This window comes from Oncorhynchus kisutch, linkage group LG28 (genome assembly GCF_002021735.2).
Source record: "Oncorhynchus kisutch isolate 150728-3 linkage group LG28, Okis_V2, whole genome shotgun sequence".
Taxonomy (NCBI): Eukaryota; Metazoa; Chordata; class Actinopteri; order Salmoniformes; family Salmonidae; genus Oncorhynchus; species Oncorhynchus kisutch.
In genome coordinates, this window is record NC_034201.2 from 23519396 (window position 1) to 23546994 (window position 27599).

General features: G+C 39.7%; 1 protein-coding gene across 2 annotated transcripts; it reads left to right on the forward strand.

Annotated features, from left to right (window-relative positions):
- Window positions 1-5947: 5947 nt before the first annotated feature.
- On the forward strand, window positions 5948-27351 carry LOC109872951 (protein FAM114A2). 2 transcript variants are annotated; one of them, XM_020464383.2, is made up of 14 exons: window positions 5948-6053; window positions 12793-13098; window positions 13967-14066; window positions 14255-14356; window positions 14530-14621; window positions 14724-14858; window positions 14963-15121; window positions 15717-15840; window positions 18393-18478; window positions 18696-18794; window positions 18886-19025; window positions 19203-19275; window positions 26392-26445; window positions 26578-27351. In XM_020464383.2, exons 2-14 carry the CDS (start codon window positions 12805-12807, stop codon window positions 26677-26679), a joined length of 1560 nt encoding a protein of 519 aa, XP_020319972.1. In that variant the 5' UTR covers window positions 5948-6053; window positions 12793-12804; the 3' UTR covers window positions 26680-27351. The 2 variants fall into 2 exon arrangements, with proteins under 2 accessions (XP_020319972.1, XP_020319973.1); XM_020464384.2 differs by having other exon boundaries at window positions 5953-6053; window positions 12816-13098.
- The last annotated feature ends 248 nt before the right edge of the window (window positions 27352-27599 follow it).

The window sequence follows — 27599 nt, forward strand, 5'->3', positions numbered from 1 at the left end:
GGAACCCAGTGTTTTCCAACCAGGTTGCAAGGGCAAATTTTACTTGTGTCAATATGACGGGAGGAGGAACCAAAGTGGGATGGATCCCTGCGGATTGGTGCCTGGATACAGTTAATATTAAGGGGAGCCTTAGGTCAATATCCAGAGCAGATGTGTGGTGGTGGTGTGGTAGCACGGTCCTGTTTGATAAGTTACCCTCCAACAGTACTGGACGCTGTGCACTTGTTACTCTCTTGTTGCCTGTTTCTATCTACCCTATAGGAGCCGAGGACCTTGTTCTGCGGACCCAGGGAGTAAATCCCGGATATAGGGGACGTTCAAGGAGAGACACCACCCCATCTAGTGGAGACCCCTCCTACATAGACGCTATCGGAGTCCCTAGGGGAGTGCCTGATGAGTATAAGTTAATAGATCAGGTAGCTGCAGGGTTTGAATCATCCATCTGTTGGTGGTGCACAATTAACAAGAATGTTGATCGTATTAACTATATACATTACAACGTCCAAAGGCTAGGCAACTGGACTCAGCAGGGTTTTGAAGCAGTACATGGTCAACTGGCTGCAACCAGCCTGATGGCTTTCCAAAATCGTATTGCAATTGATATGTTACTCTCTGAGAAGGGCGGGGTTTGCTCAATGTTTGGTGACCAGTGTTGTACTTTCATCCCTAATAACACAGCCTCGGATGGTAGCTTGACCATAGCCCTAGAAGGTCTGCGGACGCTTAATGGTAAAATGAAATCTCATTCTGGAATAGATACCTCGATGTGGGACTCCTGGATGAGTGCGTTTGGTAAATATAAAACCCTGGTGTCCTCCATTTTGGTATCTATTTCGGTGTTCGCTGCCATTTTAGTTCTCTGTGGATGCTGTTGCATTCCATGCATCCGTTCCCTTGCCACTAGGGTTATCTCTAAAGCCATTGACCCTTCCTCCCCTTCCCAGATGTTTCCTCTGCTGGATAAAGACCTACTTGAATTCGAGGATGAGGAGGAGAGTGTCTATTAGATTTACATTATATCTGCTGTTGCCTTATGGGGATGTATGTATGTGTTATGCAAGTGGATCATTCCGCCTGACTTGCCAAGTTTAAGTCACATCTCTTTGGAGATGTGAAGAGAGGGAATCACAACTTTTTCCTGCGGGAAAAAGTTGCCTTATATAGACAAGCATTTTACTTTTATTTTGAGCAGTTGTTCTCCGCTTTGTTAAATGAGGGTTGTAAGTTCCTGGGTGGCTGGTAGCCAACTTAGTACATAGTGGGATTGAATGGAGAACATGATGGTAATACTATATCTATTTTTGTTTAATACCGTGCCTTATTTCATAGTCCCCTTGGGAGAAGTTTCTCTTTGTGTCTGGATCCAGTTAGGTTGTGTCACGTCTCTGGTGAGACGTGAAGAGAGGGTTTTGTAGAGAAATGCTATTTCTTATGTAGGTGACCAGATTATTGTTAAGGGGGGGGCTACCACTTAGAATTGAGCCTGTGGGGTCCCCTACAGGGTAGCTCCCGCATTACACTAATGGCCAAAACCAGCGCACACACACATGATCTCCTTTGTCTCTTAACATTGTGTGTCCGAAGAGGATTCTACGATGACGGACAGACTACTGAGCCAATGGCGGAAGACTACAGACTACACCCCAGCTGAACCAATCCAAAGATCCGATCTTCCAGAATCAACCTACTTTCTTTCCTATATAATAGTGGTGTACTGATTGTAACGGTCTCTTCTTCGTCTGCGCTTCCGTACGAACCAGCGGGAGAGCCGTAATTATGCTGTTCTAGATATCTTCACTCTGAATAAACTGTAGCTTGTCATACAATTTACCACCTTGTCTGAATCGATCCTTGACCGACTCGTCCGTCTACATATCCATTTCTAACACTTCTATTAGTACATTTTTAAGCTATGACTCCGGTACATAGGCGAGAGGCAGGGGTAATGCCCCTGAGAGAGGCAGGGGCATTACCACCAACTGTAGTTGGTGGTAATGACCCATAACGTTGGATGCCAACCGCCGATAAATCCCACAGAAGACGAGGCGGGGTTGACAACGGTAGCCGGCTATAGCTACAACACACCGGTAGACAGTTCCCCCCTTTCCCCCCGCAGTTCTGTTAACAACGCCCCGGATTACGGGCTGCAGCGGCACACTATTGCTGCATTCAGCTGGCATGGTCACCATAAATATACAGTGCTTTCAGAAAGTATATGTGCATTTTCAAAGGATAAAGCTAAGAACATTAACAACTTCATAGTTAAAAACACTACAACAATTAAAACGTATTAATTAAACGTATTCTACAAGAACCAATATCAGTGCCTAAAAACACAACCTCATGGAACAATCCTTGGACAGCTTTTCAGAATTCACAGATAAATAGGTCCACTTGGAAAACTAAAGGCATAGAAACCGTAAATGACTTGGTAACAGGTAATACATTTATTTCCATGATAGAATGAAAAAGCAATTTTTGACTGACCAATGTAGATCATTTAAAATACTGTACATGCAACTTAAAAGTTAGATATCACAAAATTTAGTTTTTAAATGTTTTGGACATCAGAGCAACCTTGAGGGAATCTTACTTGAGTGAGAAAATGATATTGTCTAGCCCTAATCTGTTTCACCTGTTCCTGTGATTGTCTCCACCCCCTCCAGGTGTCGCTTATTTCCCCCAGTGTATTTATCCCTGTGTTTCCTGTCGCTCTGTGCCAGTTCGTCTTGTATGTTTAGTCAAGTCAACCAGCGTGTTTTTCCCGTACTCCTTTTGCAATTCTCCTTTTTCTAGTCCTCCCTGTTTTGACCCTTGCCTGTTTCTGGACTCTGTCCCCGCCTGCCTGACCATTCTGCCTGCCTTGACCATGAGCCTGTCTGGCACTCTGTACCTCCTGGACTCTGATCTGGTTTTGACCTTTTTGCCTGTCCACAACCATTCTCTTGCCTACCCCTTTGGATGATTGAATATTGTAAGACTCCAACCATCTGCCTCCTGTGTCTACATCTGGGTCTTGCCTTGTTCCTTGATAGATATGATATAAAAAATATATAAACTATTGGAACCAAGACTTCAAAAGAACTGATGTTGGCACAATATGGAGGAGAAGTTGAAGCATAACTAATGACATTTAGAATTGATTATACAAGAGACAAAAGCCACAAATTCTACAACACAACGGCAGAGTTATATCTTAAGTGTGAAAATAATAATGACCGAATAATCCATGCTTTCTGGGAATGCTAGAAAGTCCGGAAGTTGTGGGCGGAGCTAGAAAGTTGTCTGTCAGAATAATACAATGTAAATGTACTTTTAATCTGTCTCTCTGCATATTTCAAGACATGGCATATGGAGGTGTAGTGAGATACCCAATGGGCAGGACGATTCTCTTCTCATCACTCAACTTGAAAAAACGTGTACTAAAAACATGGAACTCAATCAATCCGCAATCACTAACACAATGGAAAAATCGCATGGGCGACCGAGAAAAACAAATGTATACAATTAAGGCCAAGTGGCAAACAATAATGCACTTACTAGGGATGGGGGTGTGAGCATGTGGGTCTGGACAGATGAGATGTAGTCATTGTTTATTTGCGTCTGTAAGTTGTTGTTCATATGTATAAGTTTGTATATGGAGATTTTTTTTTTACGTATTCATACCCCTTGACTTATTCCACATTTTGTTGAGCTACAGCCTGTATTCAAAAAAATCGTACCCAGCTACACACAATAACCCATAATGACAAAGTGAAAACATGTTTTTAGAAATGTTTGCACATTTATTGAAAATGAAATACATGAATATGCATTTACATAATGATTCACACAATAAATGTTTGAATCAACTTTGGCAGCAATTACAGCTGTGAGTCTTTCTGGCTATGTCTCTAAGAGCTTTGCACACCTGGATTGTACTATAGTTGCCCATTATTCTTTAAAAAGTTGTTGATCATAGATACAACCATTTTCAAGTATTGCCATAGATTATCAAGCAGATTTAAATCAAAACTGTAACCACTCAGGAAAATTAATTGTCTTCTTGGTAAGCAACTCCAGTGTAGATTTGGCCTTGTGTTTTAGGTTAATGTCCTGTAGAAAGGTGAATTAATATCCTAGTGTCTGGTGGACAGCACACTGAAACAGGTTTTCCTCTAGGATTTTGCCTGTGCTTAGCTCCATTCTGTTTCCTTTTTATCCTGAAAAACTCCCCAGTCCTTAATAATTACAAGCATACTCATAACATGATGAAGTCACCATATGCTTGAAAATATGGAGAGTGGTACTCAGTAATGTGTTGTATTGGATTTGTCCCACATAAAACAATTTATTTACACATATGCCACATTTTTTGCAATATTACTTTAGTGCCTTGTTGCAAACATCTTTGAATATTTGTATTCTGTATAGGGGCCCTTTTTTTCGGTCTGTCATTTATGTTAGTATTGTGGAGTAACTACAATATTGTTATTCCATCCACATTTCTCTACTATCACAGGAATTAAATTCTGTAACTATTTGAAAGTCTCAATTGGTGAAATTCCTGAGCGGTTTCCTTCCTTTCTGGTAGGAAGGATGCCTGTACCTTTGTATCTTTGTAGTGACTGGGTGCATTGATACACCATCCAAAGTGTATTCAGTAACTTCAACATGCTCAAAGGGATATTTTTTTCATTTTTTTTTCACCAATAGGTGCCCTTCTTTGAGAGGCATTGGAAAACCTCCCTGGTCTTTGGGGTTGAATCTGTGTTTGAAATTCCCTGCTATACTGAGGGACCTTACAGATAATTGTATGTGTGGGGTAGAGAGGTGAAGTAGTCATTCAAAAATCATGTTAAACACTATTATTGCACACAGAGTCCATGCAACTTATTATGTGACATGTTAAGCAAATGTTCACTCCTGAACTTATTTAGGCTTGCCATGACAAAGGGGTTGAATACTTATTGACTCAATACATTTTATTTTTTCATATTTAAATCATTTGTAAAAATTTTGAAAACATGTTTCCACTTCGACATTATGGGTTATTGTGTGTAGGCCACTGACAAAAACTCTATTTTTAATGCATTTTAATCCATGTAACAAAATGTGAAAAAAGTCAAGGGTAGGGTGACCACATTTAAAATACCCAACATAATGATTTTGTGGGACATTCGCGGGATAGTGTAGCCTACATGAATACAACATGTTGGCAGCATCGTATGCCAATCATTTGTTCTCAATCATTTTCATGGGAATATGCATTTAGTCTAATAATGCCATTTACTTAGGCTACTTTTGTAGCTCTTCATCAGAAGCACACATTTTGCAAGTAGTTACACCTAACTGTCCTCTCCAAGTTTAGCTGGAATTTAGCTCGAAAGGATTTTGATAAAAATGTGTTGCCTATGATATTGGCCTATGTTTCCTCTTGCGCTGCGCAGAATATAAGATCTAAAAAACAATTTGAGAAGGGTTTAACGTCACCAGTAGATATATTTTCACAAGTGCAACATGACTATAATAGACCATTTAGAATGTCTGACTGAAATACGGGACAAATCAACCTTGTTTTCCTAAATTAGTGGTGCTTGAATTTGTTGATAAAATGCAGGACATTATAGTTTAGTTACGGGACCCGGAACTAAGGGCCAAAATGCAGGACTGTCCCGGACATGTGGTCACTCTAGCACTTAAGGCCTGTAAATACTTTCTAAAGGCACTGTATGTATGGTGGTCAGAATCTGCATAGATAGCTCAACATAGACGTTCAAAGTACAGTATGCTTATTGACATTTACAATGTTCATTATATTGCAAGTTGTTATCTGTAGTTATCTAGGCGTTATCTTTGGTAATTTGATTTTGGCCCAAATAAACTAATTAAACCAACTGGCGAATGTTTTTTCACTCCCGCTCAGCAGGTGGCGATGTGTACTATTTTGTACAGGAAATCCACGCGCCTAGCAGTAGAGGAAATTCTCAACCCAAACAAATCATCGTGTGACGTGGCTTGCAAGATAAAGAATCAAATCAAGAATATTATGACTTTTCGGATACAATTGCTAGGTTTGTAACGTCAATAGTTTGTAGCCTTTATTTAAACAATGTAACTTATTTCGTAGACTTTTATCACCTTTCTAGAAGAAATGATAGCAATATTAGATTAAAAACAAGCTAGTAAGCAGTGTCTAGCGTGGAACTGACAGCGTCTTTACAACTTTATTTTAACTAGGCAAGTCAGTTAAGAACAAATGCTTATTTACAATGATGGCGTAGGAACTGTGGGTTAACTGTTCAGGGGCAGATTTTTACCGTGTCACGTCGGGGATTCGATTTTGCAACCTTTCGGCTACTGGCCCAATGCGCTAACCACTAGGATACCTGCCGCCCCTGATATGAAACAGATATGAAACAAACAGACCGACAATCATAATATCAGTCAAAAATATACATTTCCCAGTTTATGCTTCTAAACTAACTTTGTACGAGGTTTTAAAAATAGGTTATATTTGACTCAAAATTCCATGACGTACAGTAAGGCATTTTTGGTAGAATAGACGGATGCAGTTCAATGCATGATTAATATAATTCACCAATACATTTCGCGCAGTGGAGGGAACATGTACAGACAGATGCCACAGTCTTAGCTAGACTACTAAAATGTTTCAGTCAGTGGTGCCAATTTAGCAACTTTTTTTTTCAAACAGCACCTAGCAACAAATTTAGCTACTTTTAAACATTTATTTGGAACTTTTAGCAAATTTTGAAAAGTGACTCAAACGCTAAAATGCACGCATTTCCCCTCTAAATGACACAAAAACGATTTTCTCTGTCACAACACACGTGCCTGGCTGCAAAAGTTCATTGTGAGTGACGTCACAAGCAGGTGCACAGGCAGCAGCAGGCCAGCAGCAATTTCAGCAAATTGCAAATAATTTTTGGCTGACTGCATCAGCAGTAGCACGGGTTCGACGAGCCAAACCCAATGAATATAGTTGCTCACGAATGTTTGAGCTTGAACAGAATTTACAACATCAATCAAAATTGTACAGCCAGAAGTACGGAAAATAGTGGGAGTCTGTACCGGAACAAATGTCAAATCATATTTTTTGCCGAGATGGCCAGTCAATTTAAGTAACGTTATTATGTATTCTACGTAATGACGCAGTTTTACGTTATCACGCAATTACATCACAACGTCATTTAGCAACTTTTAGCAACAAATCAACCTGCCTCTAGCAACTTACCCTGAAAATTAGTTGGCAACACTGGTTTCAGTATGGCTTTGGTTTCTAAACCTTGACAATGGATAACCAAAAAAGTAGACCTGCAACAAAACACCATGCAAAGGAGAAACATGTAGGCCTTTTACAGCAAATTTCAACAGTACCCTAGGCTGGCTACTCAACTACAATACATTTTGAGTGCACCATACAGCAGTGCTACATTCAACCACACCGGTGATCCATGCATTGCAAAAAAAATGTAAAACATGTTTTAAGTTTAAATGTTACAACAACCTATACGTTCTTGTTTGGAGTAAATTTCGTTTTTCATTAGGGTCGCAGCATATTATTCACATCTGCAAAGGCCGGAGAATGTTTTTTATCTCGTTTTTTAAATATGTTAAAATTCTATATACAGCATTTGTTTTTAATAAAACAATGGCCAGTTTGGGGTCGCAGATGCACGTTTTATTTTTATAAACGTTGTTTTTTTCAATATGGCCATTTCGGTGATTGAGTTTGACACCCCTAGGCTAGCGTATCTATTTATGTAGATATTTATTTATTTAGCAAGCTGAAAACAAGGAGCCTAACATTAGCTAGCTAACTGCTGGGAGGATGTCTTGTCATTGGAGGAGTGGGTGAGTAACTGACTTTCCCCCCATGTATATTTTTTTGGTGGCTACAGCTAAAAATGCAGGTGTCATTTGGTTGGCTGGCAAGAAATGTGAATTGCTTTGCTAGATAGCTAGCTATGTTGAACTTGAACCATTGACGTCACCAGACCTGGGCAAGCCCCGAATGATTTTGGCTCAGCCCCGCGTCTTTTGCCCACAATTGCAAATGCACTGATATTATTCTGCATCTACATAAAGAGACAGAGGAGCGTTCAGTAGAACAGAGAGAGAGAGAGAGAGAAAACACATATATCGTGGTTAGTGAAAAGCTAAGACAGTTAAATGTTCATCAGATTTAAGATTGTGTGAACTGCTATTATCATTAAGGAACATAAATTATCCCATATTTTACCTTTAGCTCAATTCAGGTAAATATTATATAACAGTTCTCCAGGTCTTCATATTGCTTCTCTTTCGCTCTCTGTTTTTGTGTTCAGAATACTCCATTGTGCAACTGTACTGATACTATTCATTGTAATAATATAGTGGATTCAGGAAAAGCACAATTTCAGACAGCATGGAAAAGGGAGGAGCGAGAGAGGAGAACACAGGAAAGGGAAGGCCCACACAAGACAAACATGTATCATAGTCCTTTCAAGCCATAGGAAGTGCCCCCCAAAAAAGATGCCACTTCTGGCATGTCCTCTGAGTATAAACTGTATAAACTGTTAGACCCTGGTATGTTCCAATCACTGAAATCAATCATACAGGTTGCGCTGACCAACCCAGTTAGCAGCTATGAGAGATCTTTCAGTGCGTTAAGATGTCTACATACCTGGTTTAGGAGCACAATGACCCAAGATAGAATTCATCACCAGGCTGTCTTGACATTTGACAAAGATATAGTTAACACGCTTGGAAAAGAGTGAAATCATTAACAGGTTTGCACAGCTGACAAATAGGTGATGTAGATTGATGCTACCCTCAACAGGAAAGTAGCTTTCTTTCACTGTTGTAACATAACACACACAAAGACTTGGGATTACATTACCTACAGTATAATTTTGTTGAATTTCTAATCTGCATGGATAGACTAACATCCTATTACTGTGTAATATAACTCACAAACATTGTGAATATTTAGTTGGCAAAAGGGTGTATGTTGGTATGTACATTTGTGTAAAATTGTGAAGTGTAAAACCCACAAACTTTTTCAGGTTCCTCAGGGGAAGGGAGGGGTTGGAGGAGGTATATTTGTTTTTGTGTAATTAAATAGGTAGAAATAATTGACCTTGGAATCTGATTTATTACCCCAATACTATAAAATTATTATTTTCAAGCGTGTTTGGTGCATGAGTTTGTACGTATTATTTGCAAAAGTTGTCTGTGTCCCCCCACTCTACATTTATAATATAAGCCTTCTGCTAATGTGAGTTTACTCAATTCCAACAAAATCCTAAAAATGGCAGCCTAAAATCCCAATCCTGCTATATTGCACATAAACAGAACATTGTTTCATGTAAAACATTAATTTGTGGTCTAGGCTGCCACCCTTTGGATTATTTTGAAACTGCAGAGTGCGCACATCATGACAAACACATTATTTAGCAGTAATGTGACGATGTAATGTCCCAAAAACATTTGTGCCAATCAACATGGTACATGGTTTATGAAAACATTGCACCAAAATAATGATAAAAAAGTATTTTTCCAACCATATTTCGTAATGGAAAATGACCATCTAGTTATGCACTTGTAATACATTTTCATAAATACTGTTATTAACAGTAGGTATGCAATTTCCTAACACCATATTCCACTGACCACAATCCGTTGAATTAATATTAAGAAATGCTGATTATTTGGCGTCAGGAGAGCACAGTGCATGGAAGCAGGAAGAAAGCAGTGAGATATGCAATCGAGTCAAAGCCAATTTATGCTTAATCCGAAAATATGGTTGGAGGCTCCCTGACGAAAAAAGGTTGCAGTCAGAATTCAATAACACTTTTTTTCAATGCAGTACTTTTGCAGTGCAACTGCAGTTACAGTGAAGTATAGCTGCAGTTCAACTGTAGTACTTGGTAGTTATTCTGCAATTACTGCGTCCAAAATAACACAGTCAACAACTACTTTTATTGCAGATTCAAAACTGCCATCTTTTTTTGTAAGGGCTCTTGGTGGAGGGTGTGACGTATTTGCGTTGTCTCGCAGAGGCCAAATTGCACTCCATACCGCATCGCTGTGCGCATCCAAAATGTTTTAACAATAATGAGGGCTCCGCATTGACATGATTGATTGACTGTAGTTGGGGGCGGGAGGTCCTGTATAAACACAAACTCACTTCCTTGACAACGGGACAAGCGGGTTATTATTCCCCATCGGTTATTTGACGGCCAACTAGCTGAACAAGTTTGAGAGGGTTTATCCCTGATTTAGATTTTTAGCTAATCTCGCTCTGCTAGCGTTAGTTGTTGATCTTGTTGTTGTTGGTATGCATGGGCAACTGAGGGAAAGAGCCTTCCTTTTAATGGTTGTTTGGACTGTGATGTTCCCAAATGTAAGAGGACTCCCGTGGTATTTACACTGAACAAAAATATAAATGCAACGTGCAATAATTTCTAAGATTTTACTGAATTTTAGTTCATATCAGGAAATTAGTCAACTGAAATAAATACATTAGGCCATAATCTATTGATTTCACATGACTGGGAATACGAATAGGCATCTGTTGGTCATGGCTACCTTAAAAAAAAGGTAAAGGCGTGGATCAGAAAACCAGTCAGTATCTGGTGACCTCCAGGTGGCCAAATGAGGAATTTAAGCGAGGGCCAGCCAACGAGAGCGTACAGGTCGCAGTGGTGGTAGCATATGGGGCTTTGGTGACAAAACGGATGGCACTGTGATAGACTACATCCAATTTGCTGAGTAGAGTGTTGGAGGCTATTTTGTAAATGACATCGCCGAAGTCAAGGATCAGTAGGATAGTCAGTTTTATGAGGATATGTTTGGCAGCATGAGTGAAGGAGGCTTTGTTGCGAAATAGGAAGCCAATTCTAGATAACATTTTTGGACTGCAGATGTTTAATGTGAGTCTGGAAGGAGAGTTTACAGCCTAGCCAGACACCTAGGTATTTGTAGTTGTCCACATATTCTAAGTCAGAACCGTCCATAGTAGTGATTCTAGACGGGCGGGCGTGGCGGGCGGTGATCGGTTGAAGAGCATGCATTAGTTTTACCGCATTTAAGAGCAGTTGGAGGCCACGGAAGGAGGCATTGAAGCTTCTCTGGAGGTTTGTTAACACAGTGTCCAAAGAAGGGCCAGAAGTATACAGAATGGTGGATCAGAGGTGGATCAGAGAATCACCAGCAGCAAGAGCGACATCATTGATGCATACAGAGAAGAGAGTCGGCCTGAGAATTGAACCCTGTGGCACCCTCATAGAGACTGCCAGAGATCCGGTTATGATATTGTTTAGGACCTTGAGCATGGCTACAGTTGGCCTATATGCAAAAAAGCAATTTGCCACACGGGCCTGCCATCATTCACTTTGAACTGGACTGTGTGTTTACAGGCTGTAGCAACAGTGTGACTTTAGAGCATTAGAACACGTTCGCCAAAAGTCACAAAATACACCTGAACACATTTTTTAAATATGTAGAATGAACAAAAATATAAATACAACACGTAAAGTGTTGATCCCAAGTTTCATGACCTGAAATAAAAGATCCCAGAAATGTTCAAAGCTTATTTCTCTCAACAACAAAAAATATGATTTCTCTCAAATGTTGTGCACATATTTGTTTACATCCCTGTTAGTGAGCATGTCCTTTGCCAAGATAATCAATCAACCTGACAGGTGTGACATATCAAGAAGCTGATTAAACTTAAATTGATATCATTACACAGGTGCACCTTGTGCTGGGACCAATAAAAGGCCACTCTTACATTTGCAGTTTTGTCACACAACACAATGCCACAGATGTCTCAAGTTTTGAGGAACGAGCAATTGGTATGCTGCCTGCAGGAATGTCCGGCTGTTGCCAGAAACTGTAATGTTCATTTGTCTACCATATGCCGCCTCCAACATCGTTTTAGAGAATTTGTCAGCATGTCAAACCCGCCTCACAACTACAGACACGCCAGCCCAGGACCTCCATATCCGGGTTCTTCCCCTGTGGAATTGTCTGAGCCCAGCCACCCGGACAGCTGATGAAACTGTGGGTTTGCACAACCTGTCAAAAATGGTCAGAAACTGTCTCAGCGAAGCTCATCTGCGTGCTTGTCGTCTTCACCAGAGTGGTGACCAGATGGCCAGGTCGCAGTTGTAAATGAGAACTTGTTCTCAACTGGCCTACCTGGTTAAATAAAGGTGAAATAAAAAATAAAATAAAAAAACTGATTGGCTATGCCGCACCGGTCTGCGTGGACTCTGGTCCTGGACAGGACAGATGTTTTATTTTATTTTATTAGGTTTTATTTACTGCAGTGTCTATTAATTGTCCAAACGCACAGCTGCTTTCCCACTCTATATTGCTATAGAATTTTCACAAATCCCTTACTATAGTAATTACCAAACATTCTATGAATTTATGAGAATGTGAAAATTACCACATCTAAGTGCTCGCTTGTCAGAAAATGTTAAAAAAATAATAATACAAGTAATATTCCTCCAGGGAGTGTAGAATTACTTCCACTTGAATATGTTTTATGTAACACTGCCTACCTTGCCATCTTATGTTTGGCTCAGACAACTGTTATCTTAGTTTCTGAGTATCAGTACCTAATCTGTCATTTAGCTAATCTAGCTAGACTAAATCTGCAAGAAAATGCCTTGTCAGTATGGCACGAGACCTCTACCTCCAGCTTAATGATTGGATAGAATGTCCTTTTTAAACCTGTTTTTAGTTGCCATTGTACATTGCACATGAAGTTCTCATTTTATTTTCATCAAATAACAACAGGTATGTGTTAATATGTCGGACAGCGAAGCCCCCAGTGACCCTGCTGGGAGTTCTGAGTTCGCAGAGACAGAGGCCCCACTGCAGCAACTGCAGCAACCCATGCCTGTGACACTAACAGACAGTGCTCAACAGACACCAGACAGCTCTCCACAGATACCAACTGGAGACAGCACCACAGATAACTCCACAGATGTCACCCCGACCAGAAAGGAAAGGAAGACCAGGAAAAGACCAGAGCCAAAACCTCCAGTTGAAGTCCAGGAGACTCGGGAGGAGAAACCCAAAGTAGAACAAGAGCCAGCCAAGGTAAGACATGATGTGATACAGCTGGGTGAAAGATTCAGTAAGCTTAACTTCTAAACTTAAAAGACCAATCAGCAGTTGAAACAATAACAAAGCGTGCTCCCGCCACTGTTTTGGTAAAAAGCTGAGGGATGGGTCTGGAGATTTTTTTTCTCTCAAATTCATAGATAGAGCTATGGATGCAGGGACTGACCATCCATGATATCAAAAGTATAGTTTTAACCATGTTTTGAGGCTATATAGTGTTTGTTAATATTTACTTTGCTTATAAACATTTGAGTAAAACAAGGTCATATTTTTGGTTCTGATGGGATGACAGTGCAACTAAGCTCATGATGCATTTCTAAGTTGTATTCTTCAAGAATTAGTGGGTACATATAATTCATTTACACTACCGTTCAAAAGTTTGGGGTCACTTAGAAATGTCCTTGTTTTTGAAAGAAATGCAATTTTTTTGTTCATTAAAATAATATCAAATTGATCAGAAATACAGTGTAGACATTGTTAATGTTGTAAATGACTATTGTAGCTGGAAACGGCAGATTTTTAAATGGAATATCTATATAGGTGCACAGAGGCCCATTATCAGCAACCATCACTTCTGTGTTCCAATGGCACGTTGTGTTAGCTAATCCAAGTTTATCATTTTAAAAGGCTAATTGATCATTTGTGGGTTCAATTACAGGCTCAAAATGGCCAGAAACAAAGTGACCCCAAACTTTTGAATGGTAGTGTATATCTAAATATAATAAAAACTGATGTAGCAACTGCTGATTGTCCCTTTTAAGGTCTGGATATGGTTTAGGTTTTATTATAGCCGTATAGGCTACAAACGGTAGAGTCCGGTACAAACATTCTCACTCTCCTCCAGACATCCAGTGAGTTGACAGTAGCCCGGGGAGGATGGGGCTACTGGGGGAGCTGGGGAAAGTCCATCATGTCAACGGCCTCGGCCACTGTGGCCACTGTAGGTGAGGAGATCCAAAAAATGGATGTACAAATTTTAATGTCAGAGTTTTTGGTTTGTCTCTGTCTGAGTAATAGTCAGATTGTATTATCATTATGGTTTCATGTTAAACAATATGTCTGCTCTTTCAGTCAGCATAGGTACACTTTCAAAGATCTAAAAATAAATGTATTCCTTTCTTTTCATTCTGAGGCCAAGGGATCACCCAGGCTATTGAGAAGGCAGAGACTTCACTGGGAATCCCCAGCTCCACAGAGCTGTCTGCACCAATTAGAGAGGAGGACAAACAAGAAGGTAATGATAGCACACGCTGGTCATTAACATTATCAACACGAGTCATCACTCTGGATTTAGCATCAGCCGTGATAAGCCTTAGTATATTTAGGATGCGTTTGTTGTGATGTAGAGTACTTCACTGTTGCAACTATGCACATTAGGTTGATGTCTGACATGTATATTACTTCTAGGTGAACCCAGTAATGAAACTGATAAAGGGGAAGGAGATGGAGCATCAGCCATGGGAATGTTCTCATCCCTCAGCAGTGTTGTTCAAAGCACTGTAAGAAACAATGCTTCTCTGCTTTTTTGACGATTACCCTCATAATATGTTGTTTATGGGCAAAAGTGACTTGGTTTTCTGACTTAAATATCTATATTCCAGGGGAAAACAGTCCTAACAGGAGGGTTGGATGCCTTGGAGTTCATAGGCAAGAAGACCATGGATGTCATAGCAGAGGGAGATCCAGGTTTCAAGAAAACAAAGGGTCTGATGATCAAGACTAACACTCTTTCTCAGGTGAATGGATGTTAGAGAAGCCACCTCCACTGTTGTGCTTACACTTTATTTGCATTTGAAAGCTTTCTGACCAAGATTGAATAAGGTTTTTACTTTGGCTGAAGGTCTTACGGGAGGCCAAGGAGCGTGAGGAGCATCAAACAGCCAGGGAGGTTTCCTCTGACACAGAAAAGAAGGCCCATTACGGAATGCTGTTCGATGAATTCCAGGGCCTAGCCCACTTGGAAGCTCTGGAGATTCTCTCCAGGGAGAGTGAGTCAAAGGTAATACTGAGCAAGTTCCACATTTTGTACCTCGTACAAAGAAACAAGTAAACAGCCTCTCAAAACATTATTTATTGCACACAGCACACAGCCTTCCGTTGAAATTAATACAACATCATGTTAGCTGTATTTTTGTTCACTTGTAAATGGAGAACCTACAGCCATTGCAACCTCTTGAAATATAAAACAAGTCCATGGCACTTTAAAATCCTCCTGGCTTCTTTTAGTACAGGGGCTAGCAACAGGCTAGCAAGTGATTTTCTTTGGGGGGGGGGGGGGGGGGGGGGGGGGTTGATAAAAAAAAGACTGTAAAATCACCAAGTATTCAGCTAAAAATGAGTTTAATTTAGGAAATCTTTTCCCAAGTATTCCCACAAATAAAGTAAAAATATACATATGTGAGCATGTCTCATTGTGTCTCAAGGTATAAAATTATTGTTATTTTTAAATACAATCTCTCTTTGGGCCTAGTTGTTGTCAATTTTCAGTGTACCAATTGTTATATTATTTTCCGGCCCACGGGCTGAATCTAGTTGCCTACCCGTTTTAGTAGATCTTATCTATGACTGAATCAGTTGTATGTTGTGTGGTGTAGGTGAAGTCTGTTCTAACCACTCTGTCTGGAGAGGAGCTGGCCCAACTCAAAGAGGACCTGAAGCTCATCAAGGAACCCTTCTCTCTGGTAGAGTTTGACGACGAGGAGGTGGAAGAAAAGAAAGGTAGCCTACCATCACAGAACAGTCACATAAAGTCTACTATCACACTGTTACATTTACAGTCTTTTAGTACTCAAACAGTGACAATTTTAGCATGTAAATCTTGCTGGGGCAACCAATTTTTTTAGATGCATGCCAACAAAGCCACTACACAACATTAAACAATACATTAAACAGCACTATAACAGTGACAAACAGTGCCCACAAACTGTTAGGGCCTACATAAAGCTGTCACAACAGCAGAGCTTTCCTTTCAGCATCATAGAGTGAATCCGTACCACCGCTACACCTGGCTTTCAGTGGAGCCTAGTCTGGCATGAAAACAGTTCCTTCAACCTCATTTACTGCCTTTTTAAAAAACCATAGCTGATATGGCTGACTTGCTTAAATAAATATGGTTTCCACTGACTCTTTGTGGATTTGTGTAACTCAATAAGAACCGCATTCTCCTTCAATAACAAATTAGTTCTTACTTTTGAACCATACACAAACATTATAAAATATATGTTCAGTAAATTCATAATGTTTGTTCTTCTATCATTAACACTTAGCTCTAAGTATCAGCAAGTGCAAGCAAATGAGGTAGGCCTTCATTCTGCACTTTCAAAATGGACACAGACAGAAATTCAGATGTTAGTTTAGATAAATTCAGCAAGATGTTCAGGCCTTAACTCTACTCTTCTTTAAGTCACCACACAGAGAGAGAGAGCAACAATGTATTCAACCTTTTCTGGGACATGGTGTTGCGCGTGAATATTTATCCTTTTAAGCTCGGAAAAGAGACCCTTTCAGACAGATGTTTTAAATCCTTAAACCCAGACTTGGACCACACACTCTCTCCACCAAATAGCAGGCAGGGGAAACAAAAGAGTGATTGCTTTGCAAAGCTTGCAGTTAGCCACTGATTTCTTCAAAACTACTCATTGTTGCATTGCATTGTTGAAATTTGCTATTTCCGACTTGTTGTGTAATGTTTATGACCGATGAGCACCAATACGTTTTATCTATAATTTCTCTTCACATGACATAATTTGAAAAGGATTTGTCAGTAGATTGTCTACATGATTCATGATGACTGCTTGTCTAGCTAGCTAGCTATCTTGCTTGTCTAGCTAGTTAGCTTGCTTGCTAGCTAAGATTTTGAAGGTATGATGTTGACATGATCAGTCCAATCAAAGCTATGGTAGATATAATGTGATTTGAAGTCATTTTATCTGTGGCCAATGACCTTGAGCCTTCTTGGACGGGAACCTCTATTGTAAATCTATGGCAGCACCCAAGGGGGCTTGAACTGCCAAGCTCTCCCTGTAGATTCCGCAGTGTCCCAATGAGTGACCGAACACTAAGCCAATCACAGTGCAACTAGAGAACATTACCAATGCCTACGCTCTGTGCTTTCGCTGGCTGCCCCTCCACCACTGAAAGCACGGAGTTAGTCTGAAACACCTGCTTTTGGAGCTGCCTTACTCAAGAAAGAGAGTATGTGGCTTTATTAACTTAATTCTTATAGTTGTTTACATTGTTTGCAAACTGATAAGTAACACGAATGAATGCCAAAATAGCATGCAAAACAGGCAATATACAGTACCAGTCAAAAGTTTGGACACACCTACTCATTCCAGGGTTTTTCTTTATATTGACTATTTTCTACATTGTAAATAACAATGTAACAATAACAAATAACACATATGGAATAATGTAGTAACCAAAAAAGTGTTAAACAAATCAAAATATATGTTTTATTTGAGATTCTTCAAAGTAGCCACCCTTTGCCTTGATGACAGCTGTGCACACTCTTGGCATTCTGTCAACCAACTTCATGAAGTAGTCACCTGGAATGCATTTCAATTAACAGGTGTTAATTGTTAAAAGATAATTTGTGAAATTATTTCCTTCTTAATGCATTTGAGCCAATCAGTTGTGTTGTGACAAGGTAGGGGTTGTATACAGGAGATAGCCCTATTTAGTAAAAGACTAAGTCCATATTATGGAAAGAACAGTTCAAATGAGCAAAGAGAAATGACAGTCCATCATTACTTTAAGACAGGAAGGTCAGTCAATCCGGAACATTTCAAGAACTTTGAAAGTTTCTTGAAGTGCAGTCGCAAAAACCATCAAGTACCATGATGAAACTGGCTTTCATGAGGACCGCCACAGTTAAGGAAGACCCAGAGTTACCTCTGCTGCAGAGGACAAGTTCATTAGATTGCAGCCCAAATAAATGCTTCACAGTTTATAAAATAGTAAAAATAAAGAAAAACCCTTGAATGAGTAGATGTGCCCAAACTTTTGACTGGTACTGTATATATTTTGCTAAACAGGTAGGGCTCAAAACAGGTGGGTCTCTGCCCTACCTGCCCAGAATGATGGGTCGCCACTGTACTCACAACAGAAACAAAATACTTTTGTTCTATAACATTTTTTTTCTGTGTGTGATAATTCAACTGAAAAACATCAGAATTGTTATCTTATTTTAGGGAAAGATGGCAGTATGTTTTTGTGATAAATACAATGAGCAAAAGCAATACATTTTGTTTATTCATATTTATTTTCAGATGAAGATGGCGCTGAGTTTCTCAGGGAATTAACAGAGGCCCTTGATGCACTACACATACCCACAACAGCTGACAAACTTGGCAAGGTTGGCACAATACATTTCTGTTTTGGTTGAATTTCAAGCCAGTGATCTTACAGCCTCATGCTAGCGGTACAATAATATAGCAGTGTTTGTTGCCATCTTCTGGAGAGTTTTGGCAGGACTTGTGTTTTGAAAGGACTGAACACTACTCGACTTTGCTTTTTCGGCATTGGTAGATCACTAATCTCTAACCTATTTTCTCTCTGCAAACACTCATCAGGTGAGTAAGAATGCATGTGACCAGATTGCCCAAATGACCAAACCCATAAAGGAAGAAGAAAGGAATGAAGAGGAAGTGGCAAAAACCTATACTGTTGAGGTATGCAAAATTATTATCTGACATTGTGACTATTGGAATGGAGCTTCTTTCTGTTGTAACTACTGATGTGAGTGTTGTTGATTCCTCTCAGAATGTCCACTCGTCAGCCATCAAAAGCCTGGCTGAGCTAACAGCCAGATCCATAGAGCAGTTCCACAAAGTGGCCGAGATGATCCTGCTCTGTAACAACCAGAAGGTCACCACTTTGGAGCAGGCCAAAATCCTCTCGCAGTAAGTTCCTACACACCATCAGCCATCTACAGAGTGTTATATTACTAGCCATAGATATAGCTCTGGTTCACACATCCCTAACCTTCAGACATAACGTGTGTGTATTGATACCCTCATTGTTGTCATATTCCAGTATGCGATTGTGCTCTAACTCAACATTTTGTTCTCCTCTTACAGAATAACAATTGTGTTGTGTAAAGAGATATCGCTACTTTCCAAGAAGTTCACCTCCTGTTTAACTACAATAGGGGTAAGGTAGTGATTCTATACAAACTATATCACAAAGTATATTTCGCCTGTCACTAAGCTTACACTCTTGGAAGCCACATTCACAGAACTCAGCTTCAGATGTTAGTATTCATGGTCATGCACAACAACTTTTCATCATGAAACTTAATTGTACTGCCTCACTATGAAAATGTATAAACTGTCCTTTGAGTTTCACAAAAACTGCTTTCGCATAGGATTTAAGGTATTTTGCCTGTAAACAAAACAGATAGGGCGATGTTTATATGACCCTCTTATGCATATGCCTTTTATGCCGGCATGCCGGGGACGAGTGGTAGTTGTGGTGTGCAGATGTGGGTAGGCGTATTTTGAGTTTAATTAGGCCTATGGTACGGGTCTTTGCAGCAATGGCTGAAATGGCTCAAATGAAATCAATAATTTGTTATTTTGTTGATTAAACAGACAAGACAAACCTACCCGATTACTGTCGACACACATATACACTGAGTATAAAAAAAAATAAGAACACCTGTTCTTTCCATTACATAGACTGATCAGGTGAAGGCTGTGAGTCCTTATTGATGTCACTTGTTAAATCCACTTCAGTCCGTGTAGATGGGGGGGCCTTGAGACAATTGAGACGTGGATTGTGTATGTGTGCCATTCAGAGGGTGAATGGGAAAGACAAAATATTTAAGTGCCTTTGAACAGTAGTAGGTGCCAGGCGCAATGGTTTGTGTCAAGAACTGCAACGCTGCTGGGTTTTTCACCCTCAACAGTTTCCTGTGTGTATCAAGAATGGTCCACCAACCAAAGGACATCCAGCCAACTTGTGGGAAGCATTGGAGTCAACATGGGCCAGCCTCCCTGTGGAACGCTTTTGACACCTTGTAGAGCCCATGCCCCAACGAATTGAGGCTGTTCTTAGGGCAAAGGGGGGAGGGGGGGACGACAACTCAATATTAGGAAGGTGTTCCTAATGTTTGGTATACTCAGTGTATACTATAGTAAGAATATAACAGAATGAAATACAAATAACATCTTTCCCACACAACTTGTCACAGAAAATGTTTCTGATCAGTGATAGATTCATTTTTTATTTTACCTTTATTTAACTAGGCAAGTCCATTAAGAACAAATTCTTATTTTCAATGATGGCCTAGGAACAGTGGGTTAACTGCCTTGTTCAGGGGCAGAACGACAGATTTTTACCTTGTTAGCTCGGTGATTCAATCTTGCAACCTTTCGGTTACTAGTCCAACGCTCTAACCACTAGGCTACATGCCGCCCCAAGATGAGCAAACTAATAGATAGATGAGCTATACCGCCTCCAAATAGCCCATACAGATGGAAATTCAGTGAAATAAAATCACATTGATTAATTATCAGACAACATTTTTACGTTTACATTTTAGTAATTTAGTATACTCTTATTCAGAGCAATTTTCAGGAGCAATTAGGGATGAGAAGTCAGTGAAATCACAGGTTTTTGGTCGGGAGTAGGCCTAGGCTACTAAGCGACTGCTAGCAAAATAATCCACTTGTTAAACTACATAACATGGCAACATTTTCTAATAATTGAGCCAACTATACAAGATGACCATGAGCAGCACTCACAGCAATTTAGCTAACATTTTCCCAGACTAATTGTAGCTTAACCAATATCCAAACGGCGATTCAGTGAAAACAAAAATCTTACACTGATAAATGTATCACTGCTTTGTCTCAAAGCAGTGCGATGTCGCTGTCCCAATCAAAATCATGCTGAAATGATCATCTAGTTGACCACACACAACGGGGTCTCAGATAATTACATATTTTTCACACTCCATTTAGTATGATATGGTATGTATTCATTTGTGGATGTCATCACCCATTTTGTATGATATATTACGAATTACAATGTGTATTGTATGTTACAAATTTGCTAAATGTACAATATGTTACAAATTCTAGCTAGGTGGCTTGGTGGCTAACATTAGCTAGCTGGCTAACGTTAACTAAGCTGAGGGTTAGGGTTAAGGTTAGGATTAAGTTTAGGAGTTAGGGTTAAAGGGTTAAGGGGAGGGTTAGCTAACCTGCTAATTAGTTGCAAAGTAGCTTAAAGTAGTATGTAGTTGAAAAGTTGCTGATTAGCTAAAATGCTAAAGTTGTCCATGATGAGATTTGAACTTGCTTTTCTTCTGGCTGTGCATATCATACTAATCTGGATATCACAGATTTACTTTACTATGTTACGTCTAGTCTATGAGACCAGTGTGCCACACACAGGAGGCTATTGTTTCATATGTATCACAATGATAAGATGACTTTGGGAGTTTCAGTAAGCAACAGTTCGATACATGCCTTCAATTGCATTAGCCTTCTTTATTCCAATATTTTCGTCATTCAGTGATATTTATTCCCACAGTATTTCTTACTGGTGGGCTATGTGAAGAGATGGGCCAAGTCACATGCCTTGCAAAGTTTAGAACTGTCAGGATGACGGTAACAGGGCACTGACTAGCAACCATCAAGAGTTTAAGAGCGTAGTGCGTACCAATGCCGCCTCAGCTGTTTCAGGCCTACCAGAATATTCATATAATCTAACAATATAATGCTTATTTAAAATATTTGGATCGAAAATGTATGAATAACCCTACCTCTGTATGTCTATACCTGTATAGTAGATGCAGTAGCCATCTCACATAAAGAAATGCATGTTGGTGTTGTAGCATGTCACCAGCATATCTCTATCTCTCTGGGTTTAGGCCATATATATTTGACAGTACCAGTCAAATGTTTGTACCAGTCAAATGTTTGGAGACACCTACTCATTCAAGGGTTTTTCTTTATTTTTTAAAACTATTTTCTAACACATATGGAATCATGTCGTCAACAAAAAAGTTTGAAGAATCTCAAAGTACCCACCCTTTGCCTTGATGACAGCTTTGCACACTATTGGCATTCTCTCAACCAGCTTCACCTGGAATACCTTTCCAACAGTCTTGAAGGAGTTCTCACATATGCTGAGCACTTAGTCTTATTTTCATTCATTCTGCGGTCCAACTCATCCCAAACCATCTCAAATGGGTTGAGGTTGGGTGATTGTGGAGGCCAGGTCATCTGATGCAGCATTCCATCACTCTCCTTCTTGGTCAAATAGCCCTTACACAGCCTGGAGCTGGTTGGAACCAAAAATATAAAATTTTAACTCATCAGACCAAAGGACTTATTTCCACCGGTCTAATGTCCATTGCTCGTGTTTCTTGGCCCTAGCAAGTCTCTTCTTATTATTGGTGTCCTTTAGTAGTGGTTTCTTTGCAGAAATTCGACCATGAATGCCTGATTCACATGGTCTACCCTGAACAGTTGATGTTGAGATGTGTCTGTTACTTTAACTCTTTGAAGCATTTATTTGGACTGAAATCTGAGGCTGTGTAACATTTGTCGTCGGGAGAAGAGGACAAAGTGCAGCGTGGTACGTATTCATAATAATTTTAATAAAGATGAATACTGAACAAAAACAACAAACTGACAAATGAAACAGTCCTGTAAGGTGCAGCAACACAAAACAGAAAACAGGCTGCCTAAGTATGGTTCTCAATCAGAGACAACGACAGCTGTCCCTGATTGAGAACCATACCCGGCCAAAAACAAAGAAATACAAAACATAGAAAAAGGAACATAGAACACCCACCCTAGTCACACCCTGGCCTAACCAAAATAGAGAATAAAAAGCCTCTCTATGGCCAGGGCGTGACAGGCTGGTAACTCTAATGAACTTATCCTCTGCAGCAGAGGTAACTCTGGGTCTTCCTTTCCTGTGGAGGTCCCCATGAAAGCCAGATTCATCATAACATTTGATGGTTTTTGCGACTGCACTTGAAGAAACTTTCAAAGTTCCTGAGATTTTCCAAATTGACTGACCTTCATGTCTTGAAGTAATGATGGACTGTCATTTCTCTTTGCTTATTTTACCAAATAGGGATATCTCCTGTATACCACCCTACCTTGTCACAACACAACTGATTGGCTCAAACGCATTAAGAAGGAAAGAAATTCCACACTTTTAATAAGGCACACCTATTAAATGAATTGCATTCCAGGTGACTACCTCATGAAGCTGGTTGAGAGAATGCCAAGAATGTGCAAAGCTGTCATCAAGGCAAAATGTGTCTACTTTGAAGAATCTCAAATATAAAATATATTTTGATTTGTTTAACACCTTTTTTTGGTTACTACATGATTCCATATGTGTTATTTCATAGTTTTGATGTCTTCACTATTATTCTACAATGTATAAAATAGTCAAAATAAAGAAAAACCCTGGAATGAGTAGGTGTGTCCAAACTTTTGACTGGTATTGTATGTATTTATGTAAAAAGAAATAAGGACCACAATGGAAATAAGTCCCAGACTTTATTGTCCAAACAATATTTGTGTATATATGTACTATTTTAACTGACAAATAAGTCAATCAATTAATCAATCCAAACTGTGCAGCGGCCAGTTGATGAACGGAAAGAGACATATGTTACAAAACACCAAAAGGTTTAATGACATTCTGAGATGTCTTCAATACTGGGTAAGCCTTCTGGGTAGTGAGGGATGTATTTTCTCTTTGTTGAGATTGACAGTCTTTTTATTTTGGTGTTGAAAATGCAAACCATGATTTTGAAGTGCCCAAAGTCTGTATGCTTTGTTTATTGGTTGTGTAGTGCATTGGTACAGAAACCTGTTTGTGGAAAATAAGTTTCAAATATTGTATACAGTGCATTTGGAAAGTTTTCAGACCCGTTGACTTTTTTCACATTTTGTTACGTAGTTTTTTCCCCTCATCAATCTACAGACAATACTCCATAATGATAAAGCAAAAACAGGTTTTTCAAAATGTTTGCGAATTTATTGTTAATAAAAAAAACTCATCACATTTACAGAAGTATTCAGACTCTTTAGTACTTTGTTGAAGCACCTTTAGCAGCAATTCTTGGGTATGACGCTACAAGCTTGCCACACCTGTATTTGGAGAGTTTCTCCCATTCTTCTCTGCAGATCCTCTCAAGCTCTGTCAGGTTGGATGGGGAACGTCGCGGCACAACTATTTTCAGGTCTCTCCAGAGATATTTGATTAGGTTCAAGTCTGGTCTCTGGCTGGGCCACTCAAGGACATTCAGAGACTTGTCCCGAAGCCACTCCTGCGTTGTCTTGGCTGGGTTCTTAGGGTCGTTGTTCTGTTCGAAGGTGAACCTTTGCCCCAGTCTGAGGTCTTGAGCTCTCTAGAGCAGGTTTTCATCAAGGATCTCTCTGTACTTTACTCCATTCATCTTTGCCTCGATCCTGACTAATCTCCCTGTCCCTGCTGCAGAAAAACAATCCCCACAGCATGATTCTGTCACCACCATGCTTCACCGTAGGGATGGTGCCAGGTTTCCTCCAGACATGACGCTTGGCATTCAGGCCAAAGAGTCTTTAGTTGCCTTTTGGCAAAGTCCAAGCAGGCGTCATGTGCCTCTTACTGAGGAGTGGCTTCTGTCTGGCCACTCTACCATAAAGGCCTGGCAGTGGAGTGCTGCAGATATGGTTGTCCTTCTGAAAGGTTCTCCCATCTCCACAGAGTAACTTTAGAGCTCTGTCAGAGTGACCATTGAGTTCTTGGTCACCACCCTGACCAAGGCCCTTCTCCCTTGATTTCTCAGTTTGGCCGGTTGGCCAGCTCTACAAAGACACTTGGTTGTTCCAAGCTTTTTTTATTTAAGATTGATGGAGGCCACTGTGTTCTTGGGGACTTTCAATGCTGCAGACATTTTTTTTGTACCCTTCCCCAGATCTGTGCCTCGACACAATCCTGTCTCGGAGTTCTACGGACAATTCCTTCGACCTCATTTCTTGGTTTTTGCTCTGACATGCACTCTCAACTGTGGGACCTAATATTGACAGGTCTGTGCCTTTCCAAATCATGTCAGATCAATTGAATTTACCACAGGTGGACTCCAATCAAGTTGTAGAAACATCTCAAGGATGATCAATGGAAACAGGATGAAGCTGAGATCAATTTTGAGTCTAATAGCAAAGGGTCTGAATACTTATGTAAATAAGGTGTTTCTGTTTTTAATGTTTAATACATTTACAAACATTTCTGGGGTATTGTGTGTAGATTGCTGAGGAAAAAAATTATATTGAATACATTTTAGAATAAGGCTGTAACGTAACAAAATGTGTAAAAAGTCAAGGGGTCTGAATACTTTCTGAAGGCACTGTATAATTATAAATGGCATAAAAAAAATCTGATTTCCCCCTAGCTGATCATTGTCTGCACCAGGCTCTGATTGTAGTGAAATGAAACAGGCAGGGAGAGTGAGCTCGTCTGTGTTGTTTGACGAACCCTCATCCTTCTGGCCCGTAGCCCAGGGTGGCATTGACTGCATGCTGAAGTGTCTAAGTCGATATCCATGTTTATAAACACAGGTTCTCTACAGTTATTGTTCTTTGTGGCCATAAACATTATTTCGAGATAATTCTATGAGGGGGGAGGGTCATGTGAAAATATTTGTACATTTGGGAAGGGGAGTGCAATTTTTTTTTTTTATGACACCTTGAGTTGGACTAGCCACTACCCCCCAGCACTTTTTGATCTATCTCTAACTTGCGTTAATGCAATGAATAGAAGTCTATGGTAACTAATAGCAAGCTAGACGTTTTTTCATATGTTCTATTTATATCTGTAAATCAACCAATAAAATCAAGCAACACTTGGCCATGATTACAGACACCTGTGTGTGTTCTTTCCAAGTATATAAATTTGTGAACCGAAGTGTTTGTCATTATACACTGATGAAGACAGCTTGTCTGTCAAAAAGTTAATTATACAATTATTGCATCCGAGCTCTCCTTTTCTTTTTCAACTGCAAAACAAAATGTTAGATACCATAGACGTTCAGTCATTGTGCTAACACTAGTTAGTATTGGCTCACAAAACTACCTCTAACTTCCTTCATACTGGATGCAGAGACATAAAAATGGTATCCGTGAGTGAGTTCAGCTGACTCTGGGGAAGTAAATAAAGGGCTATATTGCCAAAATCCCTAATTATCCCTTTAATAGGTGTATAAGATTCCTAGTTCACTGACTAATAAGACCAAAACATTTTGTTTTGCAGTCAAATGAAAATGGAGATGTCCTCAATCCACTCATAACGGGAGTATTTTTGGAGGTTTGTATCGAATTAATTATCGTACATTGCTGCATATCACATCCTTTTCATTCCGTCTGACTCCAACCTAAGTGTATGTAAACTTCCGACTTCAACTGTATCTATGTACTGTATGTATCTCGTCTTCTTTAGGCTTCAAACAGTGCATCGTACATCCAGGATGCCTTCCAGCTCCTCATGCCTGTATTAGAGGTGTCCCACATTCAAAGTAGTGCTGACTCTAACCAACAGTGACCACATCTCTCTGCCAGCTGTGCGAACAAGGGACCCTGACAAAAAGCATTGACATGGCATTGCGGTTTTAAAAATACTTCCTCAGCTTTATTTTATATTTATTTCGATGTCTATCTAAAGTGCCACGCCTCAGAAGAAATGTACCTTTGACAAACGGTGTTTACTCGTCGTGGAGTATTGTAGTGCTGCTGTTGTTCAGCACAGTAGATATACCAATGTACAGTATTTGAGGAGTCTAGAGCTGACATGTTTGAATGACATTGATGTCTGCGTTTCTCATACAAATACTGTGCTTATGTACTGACATTAATTGAGAAATTCTGAATATAGACTTTTCCATGTCTCACAATTACCATGATTCAATGCATTATTCATAACACCAGGACTTCAGGATAACCCCCTTCAGGATAAGTACTTCAGGTGTCTGTATTGCAAATGAATGTAATATTGCTTTGGCACACATGCCTCCCTGTTTATCTTCAGGTGTAATTGTATAACCAGAATATTAGTAATTGAATGATGACAACTATTGTAATTGTATCTTAGTAGGAAAAGTGATTGTGGTCATCTGTGTCTTGGAACTGTATCAGGTTTTCCTTGGACTTTTTGAGCTATTTTACATCAGGTATTTTACGCTTTTCAAATAAAGATAATGTCTTAAACAACATCCTATTAAAGCTTTGCATTGATTATTGTGGCATACCAACGTCCATCCAGTTGAAGATTTGAGGAAATGTGACACAATTTATGAAGCATTTCATTTGTAAAAACTTTTACAAACCAATTAACTCCTGGATAATTAGGAAATTATTGTGCTGAAACCTTGATAAATAGGGTCATGACATGAAACCAACCACATTGGCAACTATAAAGTTTTTATTTTATTTATTTCACCTTTATTTAACCAGGTAGGCAAGTTG